General features: G+C 37.1%; 1 protein-coding gene and 1 long non-coding RNA gene across 3 annotated transcripts in view; one reads left to right on the top strand and one right to left on the bottom strand.

Moving 5' to 3' along the window:
• Positions 1-3,319: 3,319 nt before the first annotated feature.
• On the bottom strand, positions 3,320-5,374 carry SMIM30 (small integral membrane protein 30). The gene is made up of 3 exons (XM_031024124.2): positions 5,302-5,374; positions 4,847-4,937; positions 3,320-4,179 (listed from the first exon to the last, which is right to left on the bottom strand). Exon 3 carries the CDS (start codon positions 4,132-4,134, stop codon positions 3,955-3,957), a length of 180 nt encoding a protein of 59 aa, XP_030879984.1. The 5' UTR covers positions 4,135-4,179; positions 4,847-4,937; positions 5,302-5,374; the 3' UTR covers positions 3,320-3,954.
• A 7-nt stretch (positions 5,375-5,381) lies between these two features.
• The window catches only part of LOC115939660 (uncharacterized), a 204,714-nt gene continuing 186,207 nt past the window's right edge, over positions 5,382-23,888 (top strand). The window contains exons 1-2 of one of the 2 annotated variants that reach the window (XR_014139190.1): positions 5,382-5,502; positions 22,311-22,438. This is a non-coding gene — a long non-coding RNA (uncharacterized LOC115939660). The remainder of the gene's footprint in view (positions 5,503-22,310; positions 22,439-23,888) is intronic. The other variant, XR_004074438.2, reaches the window with a different exon arrangement.

The following is a 23,888-nucleotide window of genomic DNA, read 5'->3' as shown; positions in this document are numbered from 1 at the left end:
ATGACCTGAGCCGAAGGCAGACACTTAACGACTGAGCCACCCAGGCGCCCCTCAGATCAGTTTTTAAAGAAGCTGTCCTTACACTCTTGTTGCTGAGACAAAATATGCATACAGCTCACTTTCTTCAAACTTCATCTGCACGCCTGCATTCTTCATTGTTAGTCATACTCCTTAATTGAGCTTATTGAGTAAAGACAGAAATAAATAATATGATGGATGGGTGAAGAGGAGAGGGCAGACATGGATCACAGGACAAAGGTCTGTTAAGTGAAATATCCTGAATCAATCCTTTACCTGGCATTTTTTCTCTAGAAAATTCACTCTTTAAATATGCACTGAGGAGACTTCTGCTTCCAGGAAGATGGGAGTAGACATCCTTTCTCCTATTTCTTTCACTAAGTATTTACAGCTGAAAACCCTGGACATTATGTATAAAACAAACATAAGAAGATTCTGAAAGGAAGGGCACCTGGGTGGCTCAGTTGGTTGGGTGACTGATTCTTAGTTTCAACTCAGGTTATGATCAGTCAATCAATAAGATTCTGAAAGGTGGAAAGAAGGCAGGTCAGCTAGGAACTCAGGACCAGAAGAAAGACATAGTAGTGAATTTTCTGGATTTTCTTTTTCCTCATAGATCTCTGACTAGGTACTAGGTACTCTGAAGCTGGCAACCCAGAAATGCCAATGGCCATGGGCCAGTGGAGGCCATGTAGGAAGTTTGGATCCCACCTTCGGGGTCACTGGAGGGCACGTGGGGAACAATTATGAGGTGTCCCTGCACATCTACCTGTATCTGGCAGTATGGAGGCAACAACCTCCCTTGCCCTGAGGCAGCATTGTCAGAGAAGGCCTGCTAAAATACAACCTTTTAAGATGAGCCAGTCTTTTTAATATGATACCCAAAATGTCTGGGTATTAATGGAAAATCATTCCAAGGAAGATCTCAACTTGAATGAGAGAAGACAATCAACAGATGCCAATATTGAAATGACGCAGATGTTAAATTATGACAAGGATTTTGAAGCAGCCATCATAAAAGTTCAATGAACAATTACGAACATGCTTCACAAATGAAAGAGTAGCAAGGCTCATCAAAGAAATAGAAGCTACAAAGAAAATCAAATAGAAAATTAAAACTAAAACATACATGGGCACAATCAGTGAACTTGAGGATAGAACATGAGAAATTACCCAGTCTGAACAACAGAGAAAAAAGACTGAAAAGATAAAAAGCCTTAGGGACAAGTGAGACTGCAACAGAAGATCCAACAACTGGGTCACTGGAGTCCCAAAAGGAAAGGAGAAAGGGGATGGGGCTGAAAGAGTATTTGAAAAAATAATGGCTGAAAATTACCTAAATTTGGGAAAAGGCATAAACCTACAGGTTTAAGAAGTTGAGCAAACCCCAAACAGGACCCAAACATATTCATGCCAAGACACATCATAGTCAACCTTCTGAAAACTAAGAACAGAGAGAAAAATCTTGAAAGCAGCCAGAAAGAAGCGATGCAGGAAATGCACAGATTTTGGGCATTAGAGGAATGGGTGGGTTACCAGCACTTCTTGTTGATTTCAACTATTAGTCTTTTGCCTTTGTAACTGAACTTAACTGAGCTAACATGCACAAAGCATTTACTAGACATCTATAAATTATGCTGGCACTTGAGGGACATATGTCAATCTCATTCCTCCTATAACTGCTCCACAGATGTTATTCAACAGAGCAAATCAAGAAATTCCAGAATTTGAAAGAATCTCAAAAAAAAAAAAAAAAGACAAGCACAGTAATTTTTAATTTGGGATTTCTTCATGGGCTTCAGCTCTGTGCACTACTTGAAATTAATCGAAGAAATGCCAGCATGTATGTGCATTTTTCAAAGGAAAAGGACCATGGTTTTCATCAAATTCTCAAAGGAGCTGGTGGCCCTAAAAAGATTAAGAGCCACTGTTAAAGTTTCTGTTCTTTTCAGGCTAAGCCATATAATCCAACCTAGGTAAAAAACAACCTAAAAATAGAGAAGGTATTCCTCATTCTGTCAAAATTCCTGAATGCTACCTCTTGATAATTCTCTACTTTTAAGGGAAAAATAAGAAAGGGGCAGTTTTCTAATTCTTTCTAGGCACTTCTGGAAATACACTGTTCATTAAAGAATGTTTGCCTGTAGTCTTATTTCAATCATTTTAAAAATAGTACCTGGAAGTGACTAAATGACTAACGCGCTGGGATTTAAAATGTACTTTAAGTTTGATTTCTCGCAACGCCAATGAAAAAGTCCAGTTGTATAAGGAAGAATCAGCAGCCTCTCTATGCCAGTATCAGTGGGCTGGTTTATGAGCAAAGATAAACTGTTCTACAATCTGCATTCCTTTTTCCACCTTTCAAAAAAAAAGGCATGTAAAATTAAGTTCTATTAATTACACAATGTGTAACTGTCAATTTATCTGAACAAAAAATGTTAGTGCATTCTCTTGTGAAAAAATAAAACAGCTATGACAAAAACAGATCTATTTAGTTTCTGTCTGTATAGTATGGTTGTCCCTCACTTCTTGTACCTTCCACCCAACCCCTTCATGCAAGCCAGGTGAGTTCACCTGCAGGATTGCACTATAAAACAGGGTTTTAGGTTGCTACTGCCTGTTTTCTAATCAAAATTAAGACCCCCAATGTCACCTGGAGAGCAAGATTGGATAATGCATTATTTCAGTAAAAAACTTGATTATCTGCTTCCAGTAGGACCTCATGTAGTTTGATTTACTCAGACTATTCTCTGCTGGCTTGTATCTACAGAATCAAAAGAATCACATAGAATTCCAGGGCCCAACCTAAAATTACCACAATGCAACTAGGAGAAAGATTTGGGAATCTGAAAATTTTTCCAAGTCCTTCAGGTGATTCTTGAGTTCAAACAGTTTAAAACAGTCTCAAACTTGAATATGCACACAAATGATCCTGGGCTCTTGAAACAAATGCAGATTCTGATCCGATTGGTCTGGACAGGGTCTGAGATTCTGCATTTCTAACAAGTCCCCAGATGATATTGCTGGTTTGAGGACACTTTGAGTAGTAAGATCAGAGAGGGTATGTTTCATCTGGTTAGTGTGTAAACTAGTATAGGCCATTACCTTTTCCTTCTGTATCTGTGGATTCTCTACCAGGGACTTCTACCTTGATACTGCCATTTCTCATTTATCACTGATAGTGTTTCTATAAGCTAGTGTGATCGCTTAAGGTAAGGCATTGGGCCACTAAGCTGACATAAAAGTACATACAAAGATAAAAACAACCTGAAATAAACAGAAATGAACATCACACATTAACTTACAACATAATGGGTTTATATTTAATATAGTACTTCCCACCATAGAGATGTTACTCAGTTAATACAAAGGTTTTTTTTAACATTAAATTTCTCCATTTCAATGTCAATATATTTTTTTACATTAAATACTGTCTCCATTTTAACATTAGATACATTGAATACATTTTTCTTATCTCCCCCAAGAAATAAAAATTTTAATTTCTGACCGTATTTGATATTAAGTTGGGAGTTAACAAAACAAAAATCTAATAAAAATATGGAGAAAAGACTCCTCAGTGATAGAGGAATTGGCAATTTCCTAGGATTTTGGGCAAGGGTTTCCTTCTTCCTATTTCATGCACTTTGAGAATTCTGAGAAACTATGAAATAATATGTAAATTTCAGTCATCTGACTTCTTTGACCCTCTAACTAGCATATATGAATTATAGACTGCTTTTTTCAGTGCATTATTTATTGTGAAGAAAACTTTTTTTTTTCCCATTTAACATATTATTAATTTGTTCCCACTTACAGGGAGACAAGAATGTGAAAATACCCTATTTCTTGGGAACTTTTAGACATTAAAGCTCAGTTTTTAACCTCAGTAACACAAAGATTTTCCAGGCAAGGTGTGATGCACAAGGCCCATCAAAATCACATTTGTCCATTCTTCTTTCGTGCATATACCCCCAAACAAGCACAAATGCCTGTAATGCTGAGAGCCACACCTAACAAGAGAGCGATTGCATCTCCAGCTTCTACTGCTTCAACAACAGGCAACACCAAAAGCAGTGAAATGAGGACCAAGAGCAACTGTGTTGAAACTGAGGTCATGATGTTGGGATCTTCAGGTATCTGGATCTTGAGGGCTGAAGGTTTCTAGAAATCAAACATGGAAACAAAAAAGGATCATTAAAAATTCCCACCATTTCAGTATGGATACATAAATAACAATCCACACACCTTTTAAATTTAAGTTTCAGACCCATCTCCTCATTTAATGGTAGAAAAAAACAGGTTAAGTTTATAAAAGGTATTTAAAGATGGGGGCGCCTGGGTGGCTCAGTCGTTAAGCGTCTGCCTTCCGCTCAGGTCATGATCACAGGGTCCTGGGATCGAGTCCCACATCGGGCTCCCTGCGCGGCAGGAAGCCTGCTTCTCCCTCTCCCACTCACCCTGCTTGTGTTCCTGCCCTCGCTATCTCTCTCTCTGTCAAATAAATAAATAAAATCTTTTTTTTAAAAAAAAAAAAAGGTATTTAAAGATGGTCATTTGAGGCTAATTTCCCCTTTTCATAATAATTCCTTGACTCCAGCAATTTTTCCGCACTCTATCATGCCAACACCATGTGAATCAACTAAGCAAATGAACAGAACATAATTAAGAACAAAGAGAAAACACACAAGACACTCGTAAACTTAAAATACCTTAGTGAGTAAAAATTACATTTTCTTAGGATTTCTCCCATCCAGGAAATGCAGACAAATCTGGCAAAAGTCACGCAAGATGTAAATCTGTGAAGTTGTGGGGAATTAGTAAAACTTACCAAAAAAAGGATTTACGTATAATTCTGATTCGAAATAGTCCCTTCCTGGAGTTCCGGATCGCTGAGGCTAAGAGGTTCCACGTGACAGAGCCTATTATCAGAAGAGGGTAGGATTTAAGAACTACTCACCATCACCATCAGCAGCATATATTATTATTAAGGAGACAGCCAGAGTCAGTGCAGAGCGAAGAGGTCGTACGGAAGAGAGAGGAATGGATAATAACTAGAGAAAACAGTTTGTTCAAGCAGGGGAACTAGACTTAAAGTTGGTCAGTTTGCCCGCACAGGAAAACCTAAAAATAAATCGAACCCAGAGACAAGTTCGTGCCATGACCTGATATTAAGATTTTAAAAAGAATCCCTGCTTTGTCCCGGCGAGGTGCAGATATGACCCCTGTTTTACAAATACACTGAGGCAATCTTAAGTATCCTTTGGAGCGGAGATCGTACATTACCTTCCTGGAAGCAGCCATTAGAGGAATGGCGAAGAGGGCGGGGTCTCCAAACTACACTTCCCACAATCCACGCTGCCGACGACTCCCAGGATGCGCCGGAGCGCTCCCCTGTAACTGGCTGAGAGAGTGACGGGCACGCTGCACAGGAGAAGAGGAGGAGCAAGCTTGAGGGGCTTCCTCACACGGCACAACATTTTACCGGTAAAGTGTTTTAGTGTAATTGTACAAACGCTCTCTCAAAAATGAGTTAAAGAAATGAGAGCAAGTGATTTTTACCCTATTTAAGGTTTTAAGACACACAAATAGTTATGTCTTTTCTTCGACTGAAATGAAGACACAACAGCGGGAAGATACCACCCGGGCACAGCCATCTGTTTCGGATTCTTTTTAAACTAGCGGCTTCCAACATTCTGAAGCAGGGAATTCCCTGTCACCATCTTCCAAATGTGCCTTATGACGTTTTGTTCATTCCTTTTAAGCAATGGGGAAAACACGTTTAATTAGACATTTTGGAAAATGTTAAAACCATTTGTAGGGAAACACAAAGTTTAGGAAAAATGGTTTGAAGGAAGATCTCTTTTATTCGGGTTCTGGAGTTGTGAGAATCCCCCTTAGTTCAAGAGTGCAGTGTGTGTATGGTACACTTAGTGATTTCTTCTCAATCATGTTTTTATGATACCCACCCTATCTGCCCCCAAATATTTATGAAAAGATGTGAAATTATTACTTTTAAATATTAAGTGAATTATTTGCATGTATAAGTCAACCCTTTCTGAAAGGCACTCTTGAAGTCCAATATCTGTGAAGTCTTTAAATGAAACGTTGCCTAGTCACCCAGTTTTCTGAATTCTCATTTACAGATTCGACAGTTTATTTGACACCCTCAGATTGTAAGTTATTAGTGATGTGGGTTAGGGATAAAGTCACTGCCCTGTCAGAATCAGTCTCTCAGAGCAGGTACATTCAGCTCAGTGCCCATAATTAGCATGTAATCTTGTACCTTATCTTTTTTCATAAATGTTACTAATCTCTCTAGACTGACAGCAAAGCTTTATATTCTTGTCTCCTAACAGGCACCCAGCAATAAAGTTGGCTAATCGTAATTATTTGAATGAATACATGTGCCAACAAGATTTCATGAGACAAAGAAGTGCCAAAAAAACCAAACGAAGGTCTTTTGCATATTGGAAGTCTGAGGATAACTACACAATAATATTGTTAGCGTTGCTTCTTTAAACTTGATTGTTTTAACAAAGTTCTGTCTTTGCCTCATTTGCTTTGAACTTTTAGTTTTGTACCTTTCTAATCAAGTATATTTGAAATATATTACAAAATATTCTCTTGTATTTTAGTGTGAACATTTTGGGGATTTTATTTTTCCCTTTATGTTTATTTGTTAGCTAAAGTTAGCAGAGACTACTTTAAAGTTAGTGTTATTACAGGCTTGTTTCTAGGTGTGTCAACTTTGAAGATAATGGTTTGAAGTTTGAAGAGTCTGTGGATGGTAAAATGCTTTTTCTTTAAAATATTAAGATGTCAGTTAATGACCTGACTCATCTGAAATGGAGTGGCAGAAGTTTGTGCAGGGGTGTTTTGGGCCCAAGTAGTTTTAAAATAAATTTGGTTAGCTTTCTCTAACTAGCACCCACCCCACTCAGGCAATTTAATAAAGGTATTGCTATATATGCTTTTGTGTGCCTTATCCCAGTCCTAGTATCCAAGTTGTATGGTATCCTATTTCTCAGTTTTTTCTTACTACCCTAGTGATTAAAAAAATTAATCACTTATTCCTTTGCTTAAAACTCTCCAGTTTCAACACATAAAGCTGAAGTCCAGACTCTTTATCTAGACTCACAAAGCTCTATACATTCTGGCCTCTCTGCTTCTCTGATGTCAATCCATCACTCACCCATGCTTATTCCATTCCAATGACATTCACCTGTTTGCTATTTCTTAAACATACGAATTTTGTTGTTTCCTATTGAATTTGCCCTTGCTTTTGTCTCTGCCAGTAATACTTTTCCTACCGACTTCTTAATGGCTGTTTTCTCAAGGTTCTGCTTAAATGTCACCTTCTTCCCTGAGCACCTCACAAAAGATATCTCTCCCATTGCTGTCTATCCATTTTCTTGCCTTATTTTTTCTTCATAGTGTCTATCATTAACTGAAATTATATTATGTATTTGTTTATATGTGTAGTAGGTAAACAAATACAAGTAAAGTGAAAATTCCATGAAGGGCAGGAAATATTCCTGTCTTATTCATACTGAGTTCCTAGCTACTAGAACAGTGTCTAGCATGGTAGATACTTCGAAGGTATTTTGTGAATGAATGAATATATATGAGTATATATATAATGAGTATAAGACTACAATTTGATTAATATTTACTTACCTTTATACTGTTCATGGTAGAAACTACCTTATATGTAGGAAATCAGCTTCTGGGCTAAAGTATGAAGATACTTGATGATCTAGACTGAGCTTACTTTGAGTTTTCATTCAAAATTTGGTCTTACATATTTCCCCATAGTATTATTAACAAGAATTTACATTTATGTATATATAAGATACAGTAGCATCTAAAACAAGAACATACTTTGTTCAGGAACCTGTCTATATTGGTCCCTACTTACTTCCTCTCCACTTGAAGCATCAGGATTTTGACAACAAAGGTTGATTAAATCTACCTGGATCATGTATTTTTTCCTTAACAATACTGGAAAGGTTTTCTTTAAATACCGCTTAATGTTGGATGAACAATATTGGCATTTTTGGTGAGACAGTGCTTTGCTGTGCAGACACAATACTGCAGGATGTTTAGCATCCCTAGCCCATGCCCAGTAGATGCCAGTAGGATCCCCCAGTCACGAGGACAACCAGCTGCTCTCACACATTGCTAAATACTCTTTAGTTGTAGATACTGTTCCTAGTTGAGAACCACTCCAGATTTCATGAACAAAATGAAGGGTGTAGTTGAGAATGAAATGAAACCAAACAGCAAAGAGTTCACACACACGTGTGTGTGTGTGTGTATACACACACAGACATATATACAAACACCCCAACACTGCAGTGTCTTAATGATTTAGATCCTTTTCCTTTAAATATGCTGGTTTTATGCTTTTTAAAAATATGCTGCTTATGCTTTATTTACAGATTCTTTTCTTTTTCCTGTCAGCATCTCTACCAGACAGGTTCCACTGGTCACTTTCTTATAACAGCACTGATATGTAGATTGAAATGAGATTTCTGCTTTTATATCTGCCACTCAGCTTAGTCTTTAAGCTGCAGAGAGCTAGTATGCTATAGTTTAAGGAATATTAGTTTTTTCCTTGGTGGCTTTGTGGATTTGGGTATTTATTTACTCTCTTTGAGGCTTAGTTTCCTTTTACAAAATATGTTTTGAGAAGACTAAATGAAATATTTTCAAAGTGACCGAAAAAGTGACCAGAGATCAATACTCCTCAATTCCCCCTTTAATTGTATTTCTATATCGCTGGCTAATGATTAAAAGTTAAGGTTTCTGGGTCAGACTGCTTGGTTGGAATTCTACTTCTGCTGCTTACTAGCTGTATGACAATACGAAACCTTTCTAAGACTCAGCTTATCTATCTATAAAATTGGGTATAGTAGTATCCACTTATTATGTATAGTAGGAGGATTAAATGAATTAGTTCCTGGAATTAGTAGCTGGCATGTAGTAAGCCCTCATTGAATATTAACTATTTAATTTGCTATTAATCAAATCCACGAAATATGAGGTCTCTACGATGTGGTCTCTGTCCATTGCGAATGTGCTCTTCTGCATAGTAAATAGCAAATGCTTGTGGAATCTTTGGGTGCAGGCACATTTTAGGCCCCGTAGGCTTTGGGTTGAGGGCTGACTAGAAACATTTTCCTCTTACTCTAAATCTGTGGTAGTTGTGATAAAAAAAAAACAAAACAAAACCATCCAGTTGTTGCCTTGATGGCATTTTCTATTTAACTATTTCATACCTCTTGGGGGTTATATTTATGTTTAAAACATATTCTCCACCTAGCTGGTGTTACATCATCAGTTCATTATATTGGGTCCAGCTGTCTGAATGCTCCTGCAGGCTTCTGTATAGTTCCTCTTTAGCATTAAGTATCTAGGGTTATCAAATCCAGAATTTAGTCTTTTGGTTCAAGAGAAGCTAAGCCTACACCATCCTTCACTAAAATAGAGACCACTGGTAGCCAGTCATATTCAGAGACAAAGAACATTATTTTAGTCACTAATCTGACCAGTGGAGGGCAAAATTTACCAAGTCAGTTGTTACCAAGAAATGGTTTCAGAGAAGAATGGAAAAGTGGTCCTGCTTATAAGGATTAGAAGTGAGTCATTGCTAGCCCCAAATGAAGGCATTTCTGGAATCCATCAGAAGAAGCAGGATGGCTGACATCAGGATTTTGCAGTGTGTGTGTCAGGGAATTCATAAAAATCCAGATTTTCTCTTTAGTAATTGAGACAAGCAAGGTGAATAGAGACATTTTATTGGAGTCTCACAATTAAAGACCAACCCAGAGCTGGTCAGTATTTCCTATCAACAATAAGACATTTATTACTGTGATCATTACATTAGAGCTAACTAATCATTAGGCTAACAGGATGGGATAAGCTGCACTTTCTAGAGCTGTTCAGCTGCTGCAGAAAAAACACCTGTTGAGGCTAAACTGGTGCCAGCATCTTACAGAGGTATATGGGCAAGCTGCAGATGTCATTGTTGACATGGTTCCAGGCACCATCTAGAGCCCATTATGGATGTGGCCCTCACTTCCACCAGAGAACCTCCGTAATCTGTGGGAATCAATTATACACACAAGTCTGTGGTGTCCAGGGAAGTGAGGAACCCCCCACAGATACTGGCAGATTCAAATTTTACCTACACTGCTAGGCTTCCAGGAGTAGGTTAAGAATTCTTGGATGAGACGAATTTATAGTTTTGAGAAGTTATAAGGTTATCTCTTTATATAGCACTTTATTCACCATGATAACAGACTGATGAAGAACATTGTTTTTGGAGATGCCATTGGATGGCCCAAAATTTATCTCTCCACTTACTAATTCTGTGAGTTTGTACAAATTACCTAACTTCTTAAAATATTCAAATATTTTATTCCTTAAAATAGTTATCTGAAGCAGATATTATTATCATACCCTGTTACAGATGAGGAAACTGAGACATAGGTAAGTAATTTATCCAAGATTATGTAACTGGTGGGTTGTAGAGTCAGGATATGGACCTAGGAAATCTGACAAAGTCTATACTATTAATCATTGCTCGGCTCTTGGGTGGCTCAGTCGTTAAGCATCTGCCTTTGGCTCAGGTTATGATCCCAGGGTTCTGGGATCAAGCCCCGCATCGGGCCCACTGCTCGACCGGGAGCCTGCTTCTTCCTCTCCCACTTCCCCTGCTTGTGTTCCTTCTCTCGCTTTGTCTCTCTCTGTCAAATGAATAAATAAAATCTTTACAAAAAACAAAACAAAACAAAATCATTGCTCATGTGCTTAAAAAAATTTTTTTTATACGGGGGCAGGAAGAGAGAGAGGGAGAGAAAGTAGAGAGAGAGAGAGAGAGAGAGAAAGGTGAGGAGGGGCAGAGGGAGAGGGAGAGAGGGAATCTTTTTTTTTTTTTTTTGAGAGAGAATCTTAAGCACGCTCTGCACTGGGCATGGATCCATCTCACAACCCTGAGATCATTACCTGAGCTGAAATCAAGAGTCAAACACTTAACCGACTGAGCCACCCAGGTGACCCTAAGAAATTTGTAATTAAAGTATAGTTGATGTACAAACCTATATGCTTTTATATGGAAAATGTCTGCAGGATCAAACACCATTTTATTTTTCTTTGAAATAAGGTGCTCTAGTGTTGCTTAGGAAACCTAACCATGGTGAGTCATTGAGGAGTTGTTGGTGTTTGTATACTTTTCTCTAGGACCTAGTTTGGTGAATGAGTGAGTACCAGTATTTGCCTAATTTGTCAATTGATTTTGACTTAGTTTTAATAAATATGTACACAAAAGTTTTTTTTTTTAATTAAAGTATGTCTAACCCAGGCTGAGAAACACACTTAGTGATAGGTATAACTATGACATGTCAGAGAATATAGATTGTGATGCTTTAGCAAATCTCAACTATCATAAAACCACTGAAGTCCATATAATACATAAAACTCAAAAAGAAAGAAAAGAGAGTGAAAAGAACCTTTTGAAAATCTTTGCTTATAGGTCAGAAACTTAAACGAGTCACTGTCAAAGTATAGAGAAGTTATTAACAATTTAGTATATGCAGTTCATGAGGAAATATTAATTCCTCTGTATAGACCAGGTGTTCATTATGATTAAGAGCTGGTAACTATGGAAACAGCAAAAATTTATAAAATTAAAAAGTACCAGATAGAAAATGCAAATAACATAGGAGAATGAATCATGCCCTAATTGGTCTTAGCTTGATTTCCTTTGAATGTAGACTTAGAAAATTTCTATCTGGCAATTTTCTGAGTAAATCACTCATTTTTCAGACCCTGAATTTCTTCTTTGGATATCTCAACTTGTTCATTTGATAATGCCTTTATCTAGAGTCAATTTATATATGATAGAATATATAGGGCTGGAATTTTTATAGTAAGCAATAGCTGGGAAGTGGTGACTTTGAACTGAGCTTGGAAACTTGAATGAGTACCTGAACCTCTTATGTAGACATTTATTGGGAATTTTCAGTTGACGTATTGTGATTGGTCACTTTTAGTTTTTAAACCTATATCTTTTGCTAAATCATATAGATGGTCCAGGTTGAGAGCTTTATGGTATAACATCAGTCGCTGTGTCATGGAATGAATTATGTATCTATGAAATGGTGAACTGGAGAGCAACAATAAAGTTTCTTTACTCTTGCCTATAATATTTTGATTGTTTATAAATCTATTCTGTGAGTCCATTGTGCCAACAGGCTACTTGTCTGTAGATATTCTAAAAATAGTATTATTAGAATTAAAATTCTTCATAAAAAATTATCACAAAATAATCTTACTTTCTGGAAGAATGATTTTATTCAAGGAGGTTGGCAGATTTTCTCTTCAAGGGAAAATTCTTTATTTTAAAAGTAGAATAAGTTATTTTAAAAAATGATTGCAGCTGGTTCAATTGAGGAAAAAGTCCCATGCAATGCTATTCACAGTTCCATTTGATTGTGATTTGGACCTGTTTTCATGCATTTTAAGCTCTCATTTCTCAGGGGAGTCAAAATAAGTAGCTGACCTCAATCTGACAGTCATAGTGAAGCCCTGCTTTTGTGAGCATGCCTATCAACACTAGGATGTATAAAAGTGAATGTGGTGTGCTGTATAAGAGCACAGACACAATCCTTTTATCTGCTGTGGTTTAGTAGGACCCTTGGTAAAAATATTTTACCTACCTCTGGTCACCAGGCTTTAAAAGGGATCTGGAAAGACAGCAGAGAGCCCAGGGATGAGTGGCAGAGTTAATTAAAGGGATCCAAAAATCGGTCCTGGAAGAGTGTTCTCAAAATGTGTTCTGTGGTCCACTTTCCAATTACATAGGGAGTTTATATAAAAATACAAATTTCTAAAACAAGTTCTCCAGATAATATTTAGGATCATCCGGTCTTAGAACCTTTTTCATTGGGGAAAATAATTTACTGAGGCTGATTGTTTGGGAAGAGGAAACATAAGGACAACTGAATAATGATCTTTAACTTAATGAACAATATTTAATAAGACCCAGTTAGAATTATCTGTCTTGCTCTCATGGACCCCTTTTCAGTTATTGATGAAACAAAAAATACAAATATTTCTTGCCTCTTGTGCATATATCAAATAGCATTTTTTCTCATTTCTTATAGACTTATCTTTCTCAAAAACTTATTTTAAAAAATGTATAAAACCATTCTGATTATTTCTACATTTAGAAATGTAGAAATATCCCATTCCTCAAAAAGCAAAGAGTGAAAGGAACTCTGAGTAATAAAATGGACAATATCCTCAGTTTTAAAACATACCCATGCAGTTGTGAGTTTCACACGGTTACATCTTAGAACAGTCTTCTGTTAAAGATTAGGACAAAGCATTAAATGCAACTCACTGAAGGTGATCAGAAGGGTGTTGTGTGGTGAGTTGCTAATATGTAGCTTTCTGGTGATTCAACATTAACCGAGGATTGAGTTTATAAGGCCTTGGACCTATTTTCCCTAAACATTTCTTCTCTCAGTAGGTACTTGGAAGGGAGCTAGGTAACCTGGAGTGCTGGTATTCTAAATTACTGGCTGAAGGCCCATCCATATGCTTTGGAACTGAGACCAGCAAGCAAGATAGTTATTCTGTTACGAAAATTGAGTAGCTCTAATAAGTATTCTTGCCACACAGCTACATCTGGATAAACTGGGGCTTGGGCCCAGGGTCTTACGTGTTTCAGTTATATCTCACTGATTTTTCTTACCGTCCCTAATATTATAATATTCTTGTAGCAGCATTCCATAAATATATATTGAGTAAATTAACAACTAAGACTTTATAGTTTTAGTCAACATAGAGCCCAGTTTGAATCAATATGTGTGACATAGCCATGAAAACTGAGTGTAATCTTGGATTGCAGGAATAGATGTGTAGTACCTAGAATGGGGAAGATAAGTTCTGTTTTGCTCTTTCCATTTTGGCCATACCTAGCAAAAGATGTTCTTTTATGGATTGTCTTCTTTCTTTCTTTCTTCTTTCAGATTTTTTTTATTTATTTGTCAGAAAGAGAGAGAAGAGAGAGAGAGCACACAAGCAGGGGGAGCAGTAGGCAGAGGGAGAAGCAGGCTCCCCGCTGAGCAAGAATCCCAATGTCGGTCTTGATCCCAGGACCCGAAGGCAGATGCTTAACTGATTGAGGCACCCAGGTGTCCCGGATTCTCCACTTTCAGAAAAAGGTTAACAAACTGGATGTTAACCAGGACTGTGATAAGACTAGAATCATTAGTTGAAGAACATAGTTGAAACTCAGTGAGACTAACTACTGGTTTTGATGATTCATTCCATAGGAGAGGTACTAAAAGAAAAGAACTGGACTTGTGTAGAATGGTCAGTAGGTGAAAGTGATACAGAGGCACGTTTTAGCACCATATAAGGAAAAACTTTCTAATGTTGTAAGAGGGAATTGGCTGCCTTGGTGAGCAGTGAACTCTTGATCAGAATAGGTTGGCTTAATGAATACTTGGCATGATGTTGTAGAAAGGATTCAGACTTCAAAAGGACGATTGGCTTAGTGGATATCCTTGAACGTTTACTCTGAACTTGACATTCGCTGATTCTCTTATCTTCTCCTCCCATGACCCCCAAGTCTTACGCTAGTTGTCTGATGCTTATTACACGGGTTTGTTTCAAGTCTCTGAGACACTGCTATTTATCTTTCTGAAAGCATTATTCTTAGTATTTCTTTCTTTCTTTCTTTCAAATTGGAAGGAAAAAATGGACTATTTTTCTATTTCTGAAAAGGAAACCTTTGTTAATAATTTGTTAACATTTATAGTACATAAATATACATGATATATTGTTAATATTGTCCATATGTGTCATCATTGTGTAACTGATACTATTTCATAAACGATCATGTAGGCTAAAGTGAACAGATGAAAAATTGGTTCTGTATGTTTTATTTAGACTAACAAAGGTTTATAGTCTGAGGATTAAGATATAAACTTAAGTTTTTTGTGATGTGTCCTGAAAATGGACTCATTATGGAATACCTACAAAATGCTTTCTGCTGACAGTCAGAATGATCTTAACAGACTTGTGAATGTCAAGTCATTGTACTGTACATTTCTGGATGTTTAAATCTTAGACCAAAGTAAGTTTTCATATTTCTTATTGTTCTAAATTTCATATTGTGCTTTTCTGGGAAATTAACTATTTTTATTTAATTTCTGAGTGCGTTAATCCCTTAAACATTGAACATAAAAGTCCTTTTGACTTTTGAGCATGTAGGTACCAAAATATGTGCAGTGTATAGAACTGGAAACATGTTGATACTATTTATTATATTGCCTAGGTGCTTAGCTACTCAGGGAAGCAAAACCTGAAAAAAGATATAGGTTATATTTGTGGTATCTTCTTTTCTACACAATTCCCTGGAATCTGTTGTTTAGGTAAGAGATTTTCTACCTGGACTGCTAGGGAGTTTGATAAGAAAATACTCAAAATCTTCTTATAATTATTTTCTCCTAGATAAAAAGCAGTACAAATTTACCATGTGGTTTTACACTGGTGGCCTATACTGCCCACATGTTAGATAGTCATGTGCTCTGAAGAGTCCCCTGACTATTTTATTTTACTTATTTTTTAAAGTTTTTATTTATTCATTTGAGACAGAGAGATAGAGAGAGAGAGAGAGCATGAGCAGGGAGAGAGGCAGAGGGAGAGGGAGAAGCAGGTTCCCCACTGAGCAGGGAGCCTGATGTGGGGCTTGATCCAAGGACCCTGGGATCATGACCTGAGCCGAAGGCAGACGCTTGATGACTGAGCCACCCAGGCATCTGTACCCCGACTATTTTAGGGAAGAATGGGAGTCGACCACAGTGCCCATATTTATTATTTCATTTTCAACATACAAGAGTTTATTTTAGTGTTCGTATGTCTGGTTAAGTGCATAAACATATAGTACTACCCAATTTTAGCTCAATTAAACTTCAAAGATTCTTACCAAAAAACCATGGATTGAATATAGTACTAATCACTCAAAGGATTGTAAAATGAATGTCATGATTTAATAAATTCAGCCAATAATGTGCTTCATCTTTTTGGATCTATTTATCTTTGAGCAGCATTTTCTTTCTTAGCTTATGACAACCATAATTGAATTTAGAACTAGACTTTTGAATCACAGCATCAATAAATGTTAAGCAAAGATCGAAAGAAATGATGTACATTTGATTGAATCAGTATTTACTTTAAAATTATTAATAAGAATGTGGAAAAAAATTTTGGGCCATTAATTAACAAACCGAAGTTATATAATGTTTAAATTTATTTATTTATTTTTAAAACATTTCTATTATTGTGTGTTTTGAAATGTATCTATCAGCATAGTAATACATGGATATAATTTATATATTTTATGTATATATGTGAATGTTTAAAATATTCGTACTCATAAAGGTGTCTAGTGTAAAAATTTGGAGACACTGGTCTAGATTTGAATCACTGGAAGTGAAAGGGAAGGTCATGTCATTTTATTTTTTCCAGAAAACATGAAAAGAATGGGTCTCTGCCCCCATTTGCATCTGTTCCTTTCCTTAACAGGAGCAGGGCTGTGTCATTATAGGAAGCCACTGTCAAGTGAGTGATTTTTCTGTACTTGACAGAAATTTCTACTTAAACAGAAGGTTCAATTTTATGGGCAAGTTGCCTTTACTATGTGGCAACCTCTGCCTATATATAGAAGTTATATTTTCTTAAAAGAGGTGGCATATCTGCATTTGTTTGCTATTGGATCCTGATCTATTTAGGAGTTTTCTTGCCATATGCTCTGGAAGAGAAGCTTAAGTCTGAGACAAGTGAGACCGCCATTAGGTGGACCAACTGATTTAGTTTCTACTCTTCAAAATGGTAGTACCAAAACAACAACAACAAAACTCAAATACAAAGACCTCCAAGCCTAGAATCCTTTCATATCATTTGGATTGAGGAGTGATATTGAGGTGTGTTCCCTCTATCCCTGCACGGCAGAGAGTTTTTATCAAGAAAGGATCCTGTATTTTGTCAAATGCTTTTTCTGCATCTATTGAAAGGATCATATGGTTCTTGTCTGTTCTTTTATTAATGTTGTGTATCACACTGATTGATTTGTGGATGTTGAACTGCCCTTGCAGCCCGGGAATAAATCCCACTTGGTCCTGGTGAATAATCCTTTTAATGTACTGCTAGATCCTATTAGCTAGTAGAAGTGGATGGCGTAAAAGAATCAGTGATTCAGTGGCAACCTTTCATTCATTTCCAAAGGAGATTTTAGAAGATTGAGAACTGAGAAGTAAATGCTATTCTAACTCTTTTTATTTTTATCAGAAAAGACCTGAGTCTTTATAAGTCCAGCAAAATACATTTCCCATATCTTTAAGAACATAGCGATCTGCTGTGGTCATATCATTTTTATTCTCCTTTTCTGTTTGTGCTCTTTCAATTAGAATTTTATCTAGAATATTACCCCTCTTAGAATTGGGTGATGATAAAACTATCCAACAACTTTTGCCAAACATTGAAAATCGTTCAGGATAAAGGGTAGAAATCAGGTAATTTTTAATACCAGTGGGTTAGTTCCTAAATTTTGTTGCAGTTAAAAGGGAACTGGATAAGAAATGGGCAGAAGACATGAATAGACACTTTTCCAAAGAAGACATCCAGATGGCTAACAGACACAGGAAAAGATGCTCAACATCAGTCATCATCAGGGAAGTACAAATCAAAACCACGATGAGATACCACCTCATACCCATCAGAATGGCTAAAATTAATAACACAAGAAATAACAGGTGTTGGTGAGGATGCAGAGAAAAGGGGACCCTCTTGCCCTGTTGGTGGGAATGCAAAGTGGTGCAGCCATTCTGGAGAACAGTATGGAGGTTCCTCAAAAAGTTAAAAATAGACCTACTCTATGCTCCAGCAACTGCACTCCTAGGTATTTATCCAAAAGATACAAAAATACAGATTCGAAGGGGTACATGCACCCCTATGTTTATAGCAGCATTATGAACAATAGCCAAATTATTTAGAGAGCCCCAATGTCTATTGACTAATGAGTGGATAAAGAAGAGGTGGTATGTATATATATATATATATATACACACACACACACAATGGAGTATTCTTCAGCCATCAAAAAGAATGAAATCTTGCCATTTGCAATGATGTGAATGGAGAGCTAGAGTATATTCTGCTAAGTTAAATAAGTCAGTCAGAGAAAGAAATATACCATATAATTTCACTCATGTGTGGAATTTAAGAAAGAAAACAGGTGAACATATGGAAAGAGGGGAAAGGAAAAAAAGGAGAGAAGGAAACCATAAGAGACTCTTAATGATAGAGCATAAACTGAGAGTTGATGGAGGGAAGAGGGTGGGGAATGGGCTAGATGTGTGATGGGTATTAAAGAGGGTACCTGTTGTGATGAGCACTGGATATTGTATGTAGGTGATGTAGGTGATCACTGAATTCTACTCTAGAAACCAATATTGTGCTATATGTTAACTAAAATTTAAATTAAAAAAAGGGAACTGGAGTCAGCTGGGATAAATTAAGTTCTAGATCTTGCCTTTGCCTCAATTAATAGGTTCATATCTTTTTTTTTTTTTTTAAGATTTTATTTATTCATGAGAGAGAGGGAAATGCAGAGGCAGAGGAAAAAGCAGGCTCCCCGCAGAGCAGGGAGCCCGATGCGGAACTCGATCCCAGGACCCTGGGATCATGACCTGAGCCAAAGGCAGACGCTTAACTGACTGAGCCACCCAGGCGTCCCAATAGGTTCACATCTTTAATAGAAGACCAGGACAAAGTTATGATGAAGTCAGCAAATTTATTGTATGTTGCTATTTTTTGCATTACACAATTATTGACTTGAGTCTTAGATTAGGTTGCCTTGGAAATAGATTCTGAGATGAAGAGTTGCATGTAGGAGGTTTTTTGAGAAGTGATCTCTAGCAATGCACCTGTAAGGAAATGAGAAAAGTAGGACTGCAAAGAGGGAGAAGCTGACCTGCAGTGGAACTGAGGCATCAGTGGAGCTTGTAGGGAGCTTTGGAGCTGGGATGTCCCTTTAGAGTTGTTCCAAATTGAAGCATGAGAGACTTTGTTCCTGAGTATGAATTGGCCATTGACTGTTGGCTCTCTCCTGGGAGGGGCCCTAATCTTAAGTGAGAAAGTTCCCTGTGGTCAAGGACATTTCTTTGTGAGGGACATAATTGTGAGCTGTCAAAAGACGATATTTCTGTCACTTGGGGGAAGGATGCTTTAACCCTCAGAAGGGAGTCTGGGTGGAGCATCCAGTACCAACCGTGCTTGATAAGGTAGCACAGTATTATACACTCAACCATACAGAATATAGAATAGCAGCTTGGCAGGGAAGGTGAATCTTTGTGGATTATGGCTTCTGCTCCTGGCAAGATTAGTTGAAACTGTGCTTACCAGACTTGTTGCCTATTAACCTTGAGAGCAAGCAGAGAATATTCACACATTACCCCCTTATCCACCCATCACACTCAAAACTAAAGCTTAGATATTGTGTTTGAGAGTTGAATCTTAGATTTCTTATCCAAGAGATTCTTGTAAATTGGACAAATAGTTTATCTTGATGCCAGCTGGCTTATCACAGAATTAAGCTTTAAAGTTTTGAACTTCTAAGTTTTGAGTCACCTCAAATGAGGTCTAAAATTTCTTATTGTTCTAAAATAAGGTCTAACTTTTTTTGCTAGATAACTGGTTTCATGTTAATCATTGAGAAAGTGATAATGTTTCTTTTGATTGAATTTGCTTCTAGTTATCACACTTGTTTAGATTTGGATAACATTAAGTGTGTTAGAGCTGGGTGATTCTCTAGCCGCTATTAACCGGGCAGTTCCTAACTACTGTGAGAAGGAAGCAGTTGATCAGCTTTCAGACAATTATGTGTCACTGGATGATCCTGGAACAATAAAGGTTGACTTTTATATTAAAACTAGAGAGATCTCCTAGCAAATTCAAGCCTTGGTTTTCTAGAAAACCATGTATTTTTATATTTATAGAACTTGGATTTGATAATATCAGAGTGTTTGTCAACCTTGAATAGTTTAGAGTTAAAGTGGTCTGGGTGTTATGTATGTCTAAACATTTGAATATGGGATGCAAAGTTGAGGAACTTCATTCACTGTTAGCTATCTTGGATCTTTATACACACATGCTACAGTCAAACCAGGTGTGCAATGAAATGACTTGAATTTTTTCATTTTTTTCAACAAATACTGACATTTGGGGGAAGCTAAAAGTGAACACCCACTGTGGGAACATCAAGCGGGTAGGATAGAAAGTGTCCTGGAGGAACTAACATTTGAGATGAATCCTTTAAATTGATTAAGAATCAGTCATGTTAAAGGCAGAGAGGGTTTTCTAGTAAGAGGGGCAATGGGTGCAAAGGCCTCAGAACTTGTCTGTGGTTCATGATAGCTAAAACACAGGCAATTTTTGTAAGAGTCAGTAATGAGAAGGGAGGTTAAGAGATAAGCAGAGACATCATTATAAAAGGACTCGGAGAAACAAACAGGGTTTTAGAGGGGAGGGGGATGGGGGGATGAGTTAGCCTGGTGATGGGTATTAAGGAGCTCATGTACTGCATGGAGCACAGGGTGTTGTACGAAAACAATGGATCGTGGATCACTACATCAAAAATGATGTATGGTGACTAACATAACATAATAAAATAAAATAAAAAAAAAACCGTATTGTTAGCCTATGACTTTATGCTAAGAACATGGGGAGCCACTGAAGTGACTTAAGCAGATGAGTATCTTCACCAGATTTGTATTTTAGATTGATTAATCTAGTTGCAGTGTGGAGAGCAGTTGGAAGGGCCTATAATGGAGGTATGAAGACCACTGAGGAGACAAGGAAGAAATTGTGGGGGCCTAGATTTTGCAGGTACAGGGAAATGATGGGGAGTGAACAGATTTGAGAGGCTTTTAGCAAGAATGTTGGGTTTTGGCAAGTTACTGGATGTGCGAGGATGACAAGCAAAGGTGACTTGCCTAAATTTTTGATGTAGGCACCGAGATAGATAAGAAATAGAATTTTTTCTTGCTGGGGGTAAATGGGGTGGAGAGGTGACAAGTTTACCCTATGTAATAATCTGTTGGTATTCTACTGTAGCGTGAGGTAGGGATTGAGGTACATGTAGACCTACTAGTACCCATTTTTTACTATTGGGCAAAAGAAAAGATGGAGAGATGGAGAAAGGAAGAGCGTGATGGAGAAAGGAAAGAAGGAAGGGACCTAATTAGAATTTACAAGGAAAAAAAAAAGCCTTATTCCAACATGTCAGTTGGAGGTACTTAAATAACATTAAATGGGTGCAGCCATTATATTAGTGTTATCATTGCTACAAGTAGCAATCAGCCTGCATGACACACAGAGAGAGGGAGTTTCTCCGTAGCTATGCTTTACTTCAAAAGCCATCCTACTTCTATTTCTTTTGAATCCTGTTGCTTTGTGAAAACACCTCAGTTCGGTGAGAAGACATTGTAGGGAACAGTTGACTTGTAAGGTATTCTGGTATATATTTCAAATCCTTTTAGCAATGGAAGCAGTATTGCCTATTTTGAGGGTTTTCTATGACAAGTGGAGTCTCTGATTTCTTTTCGTATGCTTAAGGAAATCTGTAGGACAATTAAAAATACATTTTTAAAAGCAATAGAAATAGCACTACCACAAAATACCTGGTAGAATTTATTACCAGAAATTGCTTCTTTCTATGTTGAGGAGAAAGCGGTATTTTCACTCTTGAAACATTTATGAGATCATTAATTTCTCTTCCATTAACTTGTATTTTTTTCAGTGTTGAAGCTGGTCGAATGGTACTAGGGTCCTTTTCTTTTGCATTTTCATTACTTGGAATATATGCACCATATGCTAAAATGTTTGTGTAAAGGTTTATGATACATACATTGTCATTTTAATATATAACTGCTATAGAACCATTTTATCAAGCTCTTTTGCCTCATTCCATCTTGACCACTACCCCCACACCTAAGACACAGGTAGCAATCCACAAGCATTGTTAAACCCTCATAAGCTACTCAAAAAGTTTAAGTGAGTCATATTTCCCAGTTGAAACTTCAGACACTTTCTGTCTGGGCAACTGGGGAGGTACAATGGGATGAATAAACATGCTATTATGTTTGAAAAGGCAGGACTTACTTTAGCTCTTAGCCCACTGTCTTCTGATGTCATAACCCCGGTTTATTTTATTGCAGGTATTGAATATGTGAAAGTTCTCTCTCCAGTCTGGTATGTGATCAGAGATTTCTATACTTCCGGATGTGGGGTTTGGACGTGGCATGGTTGATGGTGAGAGAGAAGAGTTTTTGGTTCCCCATTCCAAGTAAGTTGTCTTCATATAATGAGAACCTATTATTTTATCCTGGGAGATACAATCTTTACTAAATAATCTTAATACTACCCCAAATAATACTGACTTGCATATTTTATCTGTTTATGCTCTATTTTTACTACACGTTTAATTACAATAAGTAGAGAAATGTCACTGCAATTATTCTGTACAATTTCATGATTAATGTGTACATATAATTAAAATGACTTTATTAAATATTTTTTCCACTAAATAATTTTATTTTTCTTAATGAAAAATACTTTTAAGCCTTCTTATAAAGAATTTTGAGATTATTCAGAATCAAAGAACTTGATTTATAGCCCATGCTGCTGTATTGAAGACAGTACATTTAATAATCTAGAAAGTCTGTGATCAGTCTTAGTAACGGAATTTCCCTTTTTCTTAATTGATTGTTAGGGACAGCAGTAGAAATTCGGAAATTCCCGAATTTCCAGGAAGATTCTTAAATTTAGAAGTTTTTGCATAGATGTTGTATAATAAACAGGATAAATAAAGGTGTTCTTTTTCAAGTCTGAGAGTTTGTATTTATAAATAATATTGTCCTTTAGGCATTAGGCATTACAATTTGGAAAAAAAATAATGTCTGTATAAACACATTGGTCAAAAAAAGTTACTTTTGCTCACAAAGATCAATACTTGTGATTGAGGCAGTGAAGCTTCCAAACATAAGATATTATGAGGTAATTTAAAATCCTTTAGAAGAGCAGTGGGTAGTGCCTGATGTACAGACCCCTAACTGTGAACCTCAAGATGACATCCTACAATTATAGGAAATGCTAGAGGTTAGGGTAGAATTATTAGACTTCTAATACACTAATACACTTTTCTAAGCATAATGAGCACTGACTCTGTAGCTCAGGTGGGGCTAGGTGGAGTGTGATGATGTGGCCACAGAGAGCGCAATAAAACCAGAGCGCTTCTTGTAGTTTTATTGCAGATCACTATCTTGTCTCCCACCTTCATCCTTCTGTGACCCCAATTTCCTTCTTGTGCTTAGGTGTTTTAATGGAGGAACCTGTAGCTAATAAATTCCTGCTCTACTTTTGATGCCTTCAGGAGTCCACATATTTATCTTGCCCCCCCTCCCCACCTTCTTCACACTGAAACTATTTGTTCTGCTGTATTCCTGCTACTCTCCACTGGAGAAATATTCACCTCAAGTGATCCACTGGAAAGTGTCTGTTCAGATTCAATTTGAGGCATATCCTCCTTCAACTCTTCTCTGATCTCCCCTGGTTAGGGCTAACTGCTTCAGCTTTGAATCCCCAGTAAATGTACCTATTTCTTTTATAACCACATAATCCTTTATTGCACTGCTCTTCTCTACTTCTACTCCAGACTGTAGGCCTTTCTGGGATGGGTAGCATGTCTTATTCATTCCTATTGCTCCTGTGCCTAGCACTATGTCTAGCCAATTCCA

This window comes from Leptonychotes weddellii, chromosome 12, assembly GCF_054177405.1.
Source record: "Leptonychotes weddellii isolate Sample4059 chromosome 12, ASM5417740v2, whole genome shotgun sequence".
NCBI classification, from domain to species: Eukaryota; Metazoa; Chordata; class Mammalia; order Carnivora; family Phocidae; genus Leptonychotes; species Leptonychotes weddellii.
This window is presented reverse-complemented; position numbering and strand designations above follow the sequence as displayed.